Source organism: Azolla caroliniana, unplaced genomic scaffold, assembly GCF_043228905.1.
Source record: "Azolla caroliniana isolate FFs.n. ecotype wild unplaced genomic scaffold, voAzoCaro1.0.p SCAF_18, whole genome shotgun sequence".
Lineage (NCBI taxonomy): Eukaryota > Viridiplantae > Streptophyta > Polypodiopsida > Salviniales > Salviniaceae > Azolla > Azolla caroliniana.
In genome coordinates this window covers 3,713,987-3,725,090 of record NW_028230453.1, presented here as the reverse complement: position 1 = coordinate 3,725,090, position 11,104 = coordinate 3,713,987, and the positions used below count along the sequence as shown (strand labels likewise).

The following is an 11,104-nucleotide window of genomic DNA, read 5'->3' as shown; positions in this document are numbered from 1 at the left end:
GTCAAACCTCAGATTGACGATTCCTGACTTACCAAGCTTGAGGGGGAGTACAAGCGAGAACCAGATACCGTCCGAACCGGGTACGAGCCGAAGCGGACACCGGAGATCGTCCAAACCGTATACCAGCCGAAGCGGACATCAATCAAAAGGAACCGACCCGAGTTGAGCTTGAGGGGGCATGTTGAGAATCAAGCTCAACATAGTGCAACTTGTGAACACACCTTTTGAGAATCCATGATTACTCAAAGGTCAAGAGTCACACCACTACTCTCTACACATTAACTATGTGTCATAGAATTATATTCTATGACACATAACTAATGAGTTACATATTCCCCATGACTATGAGTTTTCACCTTCCCCAAGAGAGAGAGTGGTTGTTGTAAATTAATGAAGAGAGAGGGCGACTCTATATAAAGCACCCTCCTCATACTTCATATTATGTCGGTTGTGACTCCTTATTACGTTACATTTTGTAATTCTTATTCTACTTGTGAAATATACACCTTCTTCTTGAGTATTCCTTTTTCTATCTATCTTGTGTTCTCTCATCTCTCCTCTATTTTTCACACACACACACACACAATACACATATCTATTCCGTTGCACAAGAATCACATCGATTCTTTACAACTCTCAACATGTTTCCCCTTTAGATTTCCCCAAATTTTAGCACATGCATGTGCTTTCTCTTGTGTTTGTAGAAATTGTTGAGTAACTTCCCATATTCTCCTCTAAGCCTTTGTAGTCAAGCAAATGCTTTTGATAATTTTCTTTATCCTTAACTACATCCAAAATCATAAGATCCTTTCGAGCTTCGTGACATTCTTTATCAAACCAATTTTTCTTTGAACTACATTTCTTAATGCATTTCCAAGATGTGTGCTTGATCGAAAAACATTTGTTTGTGCATGAGAGAATGACTTTCTTAAAAGCTTCCCATTTGCATTTCCAAGATGTGTGGCACCGTGTTGTCTCTTTGTCATTTGTAACATATCCTCAACCATCTTAGAATACATGGAGGCTCGCTTAAGGTTCATGCTCAAGTGCGGTTATTTATTTTCTTCAATGGCTTTCTCACAATCAAACCTATGTTTACATTTGAGATCAATACATAAAGGCCTATGATCAAATTCCAGAATCCATTCACCAAGTCATAATTTATGTATACAATCCGAAATACTTTCGAAAAGTAGCACATAGTCAATCACATTATTTCCATTGTGTTTTTTACGTGTAAAACCATTAGTGTTGGGCCATAAGGAAACACCATTTGCAATTGCCAATAAGTAATCCGGTACTATTGCAAATTTGTAGGGGAGAGAGAGAGAGAGAGAGACGAATGGAGACCAGGTGGTCATGGGTTCAACCCCTACATTCCACAGTGGCATCTAGCGAAAATAGAGATATATATGAAGTATCATAGAGAGGTGAGGAATTTGGGTTTCGAACCCAAGACACAGTGCTTGTAGTGTTATCGACTTACCACTAGGGTAAGCTAATTACGATAAAAAAAGAGAGAGAGACAAATACTCCCAGAAACCATCACCTAATAGAGGACATTGTAATTCTTTGCATAGAGAGTTACTTGTGTCATCTTGGTTATTTTGTTGGCCTAGAATGGAGAGATTCCGCTATCAATTTAATCGTTTGTTTTGTTTGGGGGTCAAAGAGGTGGGAGATATAGTTGAGGCTCAATCTCAAAGAATTTTGGATTTTGTTGATCCTTCACAATTATTACGCATCCCACCAAATTATAGGTTTATCTGACAATAACTACAAAATATTGCATCGATGCATGGTCCTTTATTTCTACAAACAGAGGAGCAACCATGGGATTGATTGGTGTTTACAAGGCTAGATGTTGTTTTTATAAGTGACTATTAATCTCTTGTATCATTGCTCCGTTGAGTCCCTTTGATGGCAATCATCTCAAGCTGAACAAGAATGGAAAGTACATAACTCTAATTATGGAAAATCTTAAAACTTAGTTGGCATTCTAAATTGCCACTTGTATCGAAGGTCTTCATTCGAAGATATTTCATTGGAGATTTGGCTTTGGGATTAGCTCTAAAGCGACACGTACTAGCAATGAGCATTTGCTTCTTTTGCATTTTTCAAGTGGAAGATAGTACTCATCATTTCATATACTGTCCAATAATTGGTCATATTTGAAGTTACATTTCTCAAAGATGGCAAGTTTTATCAAGGTATTATTTGACGCCAAAATAGTGGATCTTTACATCATTCACACAAGCCGACCTAAGATTAGAGATGGAGATTGTTTTCCTATTTTCTGAGGTATTAGGGACTGCATCATAATCCGGATATGTGTAATGCGTTTGTATTTGATGGTAGGTAGGCACGGATGGAGTCGAAGCATATGTATGGAAGTTGACAGGAGTACTAATGTGGCAATTTTCTTTATCGAAGCAAGTAGAAATTATTCCATCAAAGGAATCTTCGTCTTGCCTATTAACAATTCAACATGTTCCCCATTATTACTACCACTAGTGTAGCAAATCCATACACTCCACTGTGACACCCATTGATTAGGAATCGGCAATGGTTCCGGTTCCTTAACCGGATTGGCCTTGTCCAAACCAAATCGATTAAGCCAAACCCGGTTTGGGAGTTTCCAAACCTGAATCGAACCGGTTTAGCTAAAGCCGATTAAGCCATAACCGGTTTTAACGATTTGGTTTAGGCTTGAGTCGAGCCATCGCCGATTCCTACCATTGATTGTTAGTAGTGTTTTTCACACACATTTATTGATATAACTTGCATCGTATGTAAAATTCGTGTTCGTCTAGCACAACATTCGTTTTCCTACGTTGGAAAACGAATGCGAATGTTATTCAAACATTCTCGTGTTCCCCCCCCCCCCCCCCCCCCCCCCCCTTCCTTTTTTTTGGTTTATTTACCTCATAATAAATAGTTAATTCAAAAGTATGGTATTTACCATTCTTCGAGGGTGTTTAACATACTCGAAATGATTGAAACATTCTCGAATGGGAAATGCACGTATGATACGTATGGTTTATATAAGTATGTGTTTTAACCGAGAGAGAGGAGAGATTTTTTTTTTGTTGAGGAAAAGGCCCCCCACCTTATCGATGGGGGGAGGGTGGACACGTGGCAAGATCTAGGGCGATGTGATCGGACGGTCAGGATAGCAGCAAACTCTATCCGAACTCTTTCCTTCTTCTATCATCGTCGTCTCCCCGTTTCTATACTTCTCTTTCTCTCTTTCTCTTTCTCTCCTTTTCTCTCTGTGTGTTTCTGCGTCCCGCCTGTGTGTTTTTTTTTTTAGGGTTTCTCCGCCCTGCCTGCGCCATGGCTTCTGCTTGCTTCTCCTCCGTCAATGGCTCCCTCTCCTCCGTCTCTCCCCGCTCCGACCAGTCCTGGACCTGCCGAACCAACCTTCTCCACACTTCTCGCTTCCCACACTCCCTTCCCCCCGTCGAGTTCCGCTCCCTCTCCCTCCTCGCTTCTTCTAGGAAACACCTCCACAACCGATGTGCAGTCCTCCTGAGAGCCCGCGCTGAGCTCTCCATCGGAGAGGTCGACGCCCTTGATTCTTCCTTGTCTACAGCTACCGATGATGAAGGAGCTCCGTCTGTACTAGGAGGAAGTGTTGGTGAGACTATCCCTGACTATGCGTCTGCAGAAGAGTCGAAGCTTTACGTTGGGAACTTGCCATGGAGTTGCACTAGCGAAGAGCTCGCCGAAGTCTTCCAGAAAGTCGGTGGGGTGGAGATGGTCGAGGTATTTTTTTTTCATCTTCGTCATCAATTCTCTATGTTTAATTCCTGTTTTTTTTCTGTGTCCAGAGACCTCGCTTTAGAAACTGCTTCTGTTTTATTTCTTGTATATTCGCTGGTTTTAAATTTGGTTGTACCTGTTCCTTTTAAGAATTCTTTAAACTCCCAAGGATTTTTGTTTTTTTAAAAGATAACTTGGATTATGCTTAGGTTTTCCCTTGACAATTACTGTTCCTGTTTCTTCTGTTTTATTTCTTGTATATTCGCTGGTTTTAAATTTGGTTGTACCTGTTCCTTTTGAGAATTCTTTAAACTCCCAAGGATTTTTGTTTTTTAAAAGATAACTTGGATTATGCTTAGGTTTTCCCTTGATAATTACTGTTCCTGTTTCTTTGGCCAGGATTTTCTTTTGGACACTTTATTTTCTCTAAGAGTCCTTGGAAGTAGCAAGTTCTTCGGAGCTTCGTCTCCTTTTTGCGTCTCAACGTTCTTAGAAACTTCTAGATTCGGCTTGTACAATGTCTGTTCATGAACATTTATGCTTGAGGTTTTATCCCAGAAATTTCATCTTTGTATCTTGTGCTCTGAAAAACGGAAAGTGATCAAGTCTTGAGAATCCTCTCATGTTTGTTTTTCTCTATACTATTGTTGGTTTCTTTTGAACTTTGATTTCAAAGAATTCATCTTTATATCTTTCCTTCGTCTGACTACTGACATTTATCTCAGAGAATTAAAATTTTCTTTTTGCGAAGAAAAGAAACAGTTTTGAAGTCATCAAAACTCCTTTATGCTTTCTTAGTTTAGAATATTTATGCATAGTCACTATAGTTATGTCTGTTTCTATCATATTCAGTGATTTATCTGTCTAAAAATGCTAGCATTTGAACCTTACTGTAAGATTTTTGTTGTGTTTATGGATTTTGTTGAATCATGAAAGTGATGGCGTGTTTTTAATCACAGGTTATTTATGATAGAGAATCAGGAAGAAGTAGAGGTTTTGGATTTGTAACCATGAGCAGTGTTGAAGATGCAAATGCGGCCATTGAGAAGTTTGATGGCTCTGTAAGTACAGCATTTGTTAGCCATGATTGTTTGATCCCTTCTTTTCCTCATTGAATTAAATGAATAACCTTATTTGTGAAACTTTTTCATTCCAAAGGATTATGCTGGGAGAACTTTGAGAGTTAATTTCCCTAACAAAGGAGGCAGGGCTGGTGGTGATTTTTCTTCTCCTCCACCTCGACGAGCGGATAACAATACTAATAAGTTGTTTGTCGGAAACCTATCATGGACTGTTGACAGTGACACACTCAGAGAGGTATTTAGTGAATATGGCACAGTGGTGGATGCGAGAGTGGTAAATGATAGAGATACTGGAAGGTCCAGGGGCTTTGGTTTTGTGACCATGGGATCTGAAGATGAGATGAATGAGGCCCTCAACAAGCTAGATGGCGCGGTATGAACATTGATGCAAAGTCATTTCATATGGAATCTTTTTTCAAGGGAAATTATTGATGTTTTGTGTAGATTGTAAATTAGCTTTCAAAATTATGAATTATAATCCTGGTTGAATCTAATGATAATTTGGTAATCATTAAAATAATAATTTGCCTGAAATATTGGAATTTGTTGGTGTGGAAGTTTTTTGGAATTTGCCCTCATAAATGATAAAAAATGACAGTATTTTTATGCTCTTTTGGGAATTTGGTGAACTTGAACAGTATTTTAAGAGTTGTGCTAAATTAGAGTGGTATTTTGATGATTTGCCTATGTTTTGCTTTTCAGCATGTTTCTTTAATTGGTACTGATATGTCTTCTTTGTCTTGTAGAATGTGGAGGGAAGAAATCTCCGAGTAAACATGGCTGGAGATAGACCAGCTGGAAGAGGTGACCTATTTTGAGTAAATGCCTAATGCAAATGAAGGGCATTGCTGAGTCCAATCTGTGTTGGTGTGGGAATTGGAATGAAATAGTTGTTAATATCTTCAGTTTGCTGAAGATAACTACAAGAGAAATTTATGGGTGTTTTGATAATTGGGCAGAGATTTTCTATCAACCTATGTGTTCAGTTCATTTTTTTTCGAGGCCTTAGCTATGTAAGACAAGCAGTTAATCCCCTTTAAAAACAATATCTTGTCGTATTTTAAGAGCTTGGGAACTGAACCGGAGTCGATTCTGGTTGTGTCGCTGTTTGTATATTTGCTTCTTTGGAATACACTAGTAGTACAGCAATGGTTTATGCCAAGACCTGTAAATTTTGGTCCAGCAAACTCACTTCATTCCTAACAGCTGGTTGAGTAGTGATTATGAACAATGTTGTGTCCGTCATTCAGTCACTAACATCCACATGAATTGTCTCTTTAACTTTTTGTTAAACAGTAGAAAGCTTGAACTGCTGAAACAATCAGAGTGTCCTCTTGTTTTCTCATAAACACACTGTCCAACAATATTCTCTGGAAAGGAACTCTTGAAGGAGCATATGCCTTTAATGTCTGTTTGACCTAGTGAAACAATCAGAGTGTCCTCTTGCCTTCTCATAAACACACTGTCCAACAATATTCTCCGGTAATGAACTCTTGAAGGAGGATATGCCTTTAATGTCTGTTTGACATAGTGAAACAATCAGAGTGTCCTCTTGTCTTCTCATAAACACACTGTCCAACAATATTCTCCGGTAAGGAACTCTTGAAGGAGGATATGCCTTTAATGTCTGTTTGACATAGTGAAACAATCTGACATAGTGAAACAATCAGAGTGTCCTCTTGTCTTCTCATAAACACTGTCCAACAATATTCTCTGGTAAGGAACTCTTGGAGGATATGTCTTTAATGTCTGTTTTGACATAGGTAATGATATGAACTTGGTTTGAGTTATGGTATACTTATAACCATCAGGAACCTAGAAGGTGTGACCTACTCCAACCCCTACATATATTCTGCAGTGAGTTTGAAATCTAGGTATATATTTCATGGTCTTTCTTTTCTTTTATTTCATTTTAGTCCATGGTTGACCATGGCCTAGTCTTTGCTCCTTCAATCATCTACAATAAAAATCTATCTTGCAAGGTGATTTTTTAGAGACCTTTATATAGCTGAAATATGGTTCTACTATTCAGATGGAAACATTGAAGCAAATGTGTTTTCTGTAGATGAAAATGTTTATTTGTAATTGCATTTGTCCAAAGTTGACATTAAGTGTCCGCTCAAATTGGAAATAAGATAATGGCAAAGTAACTTCTTCTTATTTTGTGTCTGCACATTAAATATCATTTTCTATATGTGCGTTCGGTCTCCTTGAAAGCACCATACAATCTCCAAGTCTCATTCTTTAAGGCTATTGCAATTGAGGCAGTAGCTCTAATACTACTTGTTGGAGCTACCATGCACATGATGCTTGCCTATGATCATTTGATGGGCATCCTTATGCAACAATGTTACATCAATTTAACGAACTTATATTTTTCTTCAATGTCAACTAATTCCAACATGGAGTATCTAGTATTGCACATATCAGCATTAACAGAGGAAAGAAAACCCCAAAACTCTGAAAGGAGAGTCAAGGAAAGTGTAAAAGAGTAGAAGAAAGAGGCTAACGGCATGCAAGAGTATATTGTGACCACATAAGCATTTTAGGGCATAATCTTGGTGTAACCCATTGTACCATGGATATAATAGAGAATGTTGTTGTTGGGCTAAATTTGTGTTTGTTATGTTAAACGAATAGATAAGTAGATTTTAGTATTATCTTCAAAGGACAAATATAATGGATGAGGTGAAAAATGAAATATTTTTACATATTATGATGGAACTAAGCAATGCCTCTCAATAATTTTCAAGGATTTTCCTAGCATTGCTTTCAAGAATGTACATTGTCATTGTGAGAGAAATGAATGTAGGGAGGGCTAGATTGATATTGTATGGAAAGTAAACTCAAATGTGTTTAAAGTGTGTTTCTCAAGTCTAGAACTTCTTCACAACAAAATATGCAAAGTGGATAAGTCTACTTATTTGTGAGGTTGGTCTATTTTGAGTTCAGTAAGTAAGACCAAATTTGATACATGAATATGTGTAAGGAGTGAATTGGATAGTGTGGAAAACAAACTTGAATGTGGTTGAAGGTAGCACATTATATCAACATATGTTACTAAAACTCACAAACTTTTACATGGCAAAATATGCATAACCAATGAGTCTCCTCACATCTGCCACAATGCCCATCTCACATAAAACAAATGTGAGTTAAAGTCATATCGAAGCAATGGTATGGATGGTGGACAAAGGGATGGGCTATAGCATGAATTAGTGAGTGCGATTTCTTCATTTAGAGAAGACGGTGGTTTTGGCCTTAGCATATATTAGTGAGTGCAATTTCTTCATTGAAAGAAGAAGATGGCTTTCTAGTTTGGTGCAACATATGTAACAATATATGTGAAACATGCCCCCACATCTTTCCCAAGCCATGATATATGTACATTTCAAAAAAGGTTCATTCATGGAGTAAACTATCAATGCATTATGAAGCAAATGCAACACTTTTCAATTTCCAAAGTATTTTTTCGTATCTTACATTTAAATCGAAAACTCAAAATTTTATGTTTATGTGTCTTTTGAATATTTTTACTTTCTTCTCTATGACTTTAGGAAATAGGTGTGTGTGTGTGTGTGTGTGTGTGTGTGTGTGTGTGTGTGTCTAAGGTTGCCCAATGGAGACCAGGTGGTCATGGGTTCAACCCCTACATTCGACAATGGCATCTAGTGAATTAAGAGATATATATGAAGTATATAATAGAGATAAGTGAGAAAATTGGGTTTCGAACCCAAGACACATTGTTTGTAGTGTTATCGACTTACCACTAGGGTAAGCTAATTACAAAAGAGAGAGAGAGAGAGAGAGAGATGAGGTGAGTGGCGCACGTCATGCGTTTTATGATGTGGTTGGATGTATTGTGCATGATCTCATTAGTCATGAATTGGATACGAATTTCACTGAGGATGAGGTGGACACGGTTTTAAGGCATCTTCCTAGTGGTAAGAGCCCTGGTTGGGATGGCTTGACAAATTAAGTTTTTAAGCAATATTCGAACATTTTAGAGGGGCCCTTAACATTGATGTTTCAACATTCTTGGGATTCTAGGCGTATGCCTCAAGCTTGGAAGGCTGGTCTAATTAAATTAGTTCCAAAGGTGACATCTCCTAAGTCATTTCATCAATGGAGACCTATTTCTTTGATGGGGGGGTTGTATAAGATATTCACAAAGGTCTTGGCAAATAGATTACAAAAGTATTTGCCAAAGTTGATACATCCTGCCCAATATAGTTTTATTGCAGGTAGGAATATATTGCATAATGTGTTGAATGTTCAAATGGGATATTGCCCTCACAAGATCCATTCGTCAAGGATGCCCTCTTAGCCCATTGTTGTTTGATATTATTACTCATCGCTTGTTAGTGATGCTATCAAGGCTTGCAACAAATGGTGACATTGTTGGTCTACACCTTCCGTTTGGAGGGCAACTAGTAGCACACGCTTTGGCTGATGATTCTTTCATGTTTTTACAAGCCTCACGAGAGAATCTTGAGAAGGGGATGCTTGTATGGAACCAATTTGCATTGGCTTCCGGATTACATATTAATTGGACGAAGTCTAATCTCATATCATGTACTGAAAGGGATTTGGAATGTTTAGGATGGCAAGGATCCGTGGTAAAGAAAGACTCTATTTTTCGACACTTGGGCTATCCATTAGGAATGAATGTTACAAATGGTCAATTGATTGAATGGATGTCTAGTAAGTTGAGGGATAAGTTCATGTATTGGAAGTTACAATCTTGGCCATTTCATGTACACTTGAAGGTTGTACAATGTATTATGGAACCCATGATACTATATTACTTGCCATTGTTGCCATGGACAAAGAAGGCTTTGCATTCTATTTTGCAACCTCTTCGATATTTGTTGTGGAAGAAGAGGGATAAGGTGGGAATCACTTGGGTTGCGTGGAATCATCTAGCAACCCCTAAGTGATTGGGGGGAGCTAGAATATTGAACGTATCTATGCATATGATGGCTTGTAGATTTTCGTTATTACAAGACATGTGTTCAAACTCACAACCATGGATATCTATTGTTCAATATTTCATTGAGAACAAGGGTTTAACACATGGGAGGACAACGATTAAGGCTTCACGGTGGCAATTACTAAATGGATGTATTTTACTTAGGATCCTAGGTTCTTCATGTGTTCAAGACTTGGTTACCTCATGGCAAGAAGCACATTTGTTATGTGTATGGAAACCACCATCTAGTAGAGAGCATTGTAATTCTTTGCAAAAAGAGTTACTTGTTTCTTCTCGGTTATTATGTTGGCCAGGAAAGGAGGGATTGCGCTCTCAATTTAATTGTTTGTTTTGTTTGGGGATCAAAGAGGTGGGAGATATAGTTGAGGCTCCATCTCAAAGAATTTTGGAGTTTGTTGAAGCGCGAGAATTATTACGCATCCCGCCTAATTATGGGTTTATTTGGCAACAACTACAAAATATTGCATTGATGCAAGGTCCCTTACCTCTACAAACAGGAGAACAACCATGGATTGATTGGTGTTTACGGGGTCAAATGCCATTTTTAAAAGTGACTACTAATCTTTTGTATCATTGCTCAGTTGAGTCTCTTGGATGGTTATCATATAAGGCAAAAGAAGAATGGAAAATACACAAATCTGATCATGGGTGGTGGCAGATCTTACAACGTAGTTGGCCTTTTAAATTGCCACTTGTAGCAAAGGTCTTCATTTGGAGAGTTTTGATTGGAGGATTGCCATTGGGATTAGCTCTAAAGCGTCGTGGACTAGCAACAGGTAATTGCTTTTTTTGCATTGTTCAAATGGAAGATAGTACTCATCGATTTATACAATGTCCAATTACTTGTCAGATTTTGGAGTTACATTTCTCAAATTTGGCAAGTTTTATCACGGTGTTATTTGACACCTAGGCAGTGGGTGTTTGCATAATTTACACAGGTTGACCCAAAATCAAAGATGGAGATTGTTTTTCTATTTTTAAGATATTGGGGATTGCGTCATAATTGGAAAATGCGCAACGCTTTTGTATTCGATGGTAGACATGGAGTGAAAGCGTACTCCATTGTAGAAAAACTCCATTGTCACACCCATTGTAAGTAGTGTTTTTTACACACATTTATTAATATAATTGTGTGTTTTCACCAAGAGAGAGAGAGAGAGAGAGAGAGAGAGAGAGAGAGAGAGAGAGAGAGAGAGAGAGAGAGAGCCCAGTGATAAGGTTACCCAATGGAGACCAAGAGGTCATGGGTTCAACCCCTACATTT

General features: G+C 38.2%; 2 protein-coding genes across 2 annotated transcripts; both read left to right on the top strand.

The window, feature by feature from the left end:
• The first annotated feature begins 3,257 nt into the window (after positions 1–3,257).
• LOC147852129 (28 kDa ribonucleoprotein, chloroplastic-like) lies at positions 3,258–6,052 on the top strand. Its single transcript, XM_087334084.1, has 4 exons — positions 3,258–3,768; positions 4,725–4,826; positions 4,924–5,220; positions 5,594–6,052. The coding sequence occupies exons 1-4, from the start codon at positions 3,337–3,339 to the stop codon at positions 5,663–5,665; spliced, it is 903 nt and encodes a 300-aa protein (XP_087190210.1). The 5' UTR covers positions 3,258–3,336; the 3' UTR covers positions 5,666–6,052.
• A 4,137-nt stretch (positions 6,053–10,189) lies between these two features.
• On the top strand, positions 10,190–10,874 carry LOC147852128 (uncharacterized). The gene is made up of 2 exons (XM_087333755.1): positions 10,190–10,616; positions 10,779–10,874. Exons 1-2 carry the CDS (start codon positions 10,310–10,312, stop codon positions 10,781–10,783), a joined length of 312 nt encoding a protein of 103 aa, XP_087189881.1. The 5' UTR covers positions 10,190–10,309; the 3' UTR covers positions 10,784–10,874.
• The last annotated feature ends 230 nt before the right edge of the window (positions 10,875–11,104 follow it).

What these genes read in the sequence shown, in the direction of transcription:
- LOC147852129 (XM_087334084.1), top strand. Translation starts at nt 3,337, where the DNA reads ATGGCTTCTGCTTGCTTCTCCTCCGTCAATGGCTCCCTCTCCTCCGTC. An exon ending in TTGAGAAGTTTGATGGCTCT is followed by an intron (nt 4,827 to 4,923) that starts GTAAGTACAGCA and finishes TTCATTCCAAAG; the next exon opens with GATTATGCTGGGAGAACTTT. An exon ending in TCAACAAGCTAGATGGCGCG is followed by an intron (nt 5,221 to 5,593) that starts GTATGAACATTG and finishes TTTGTCTTGTAG; the next exon opens with AATGTGGAGGGAAGAAATCT.
- LOC147852128 (XM_087333755.1), top strand. Translation starts at nt 10,310, where the DNA reads ATGCAAGGTCCCTTACCTCTACAAACAGGAGAACAACCATGGATTGAT.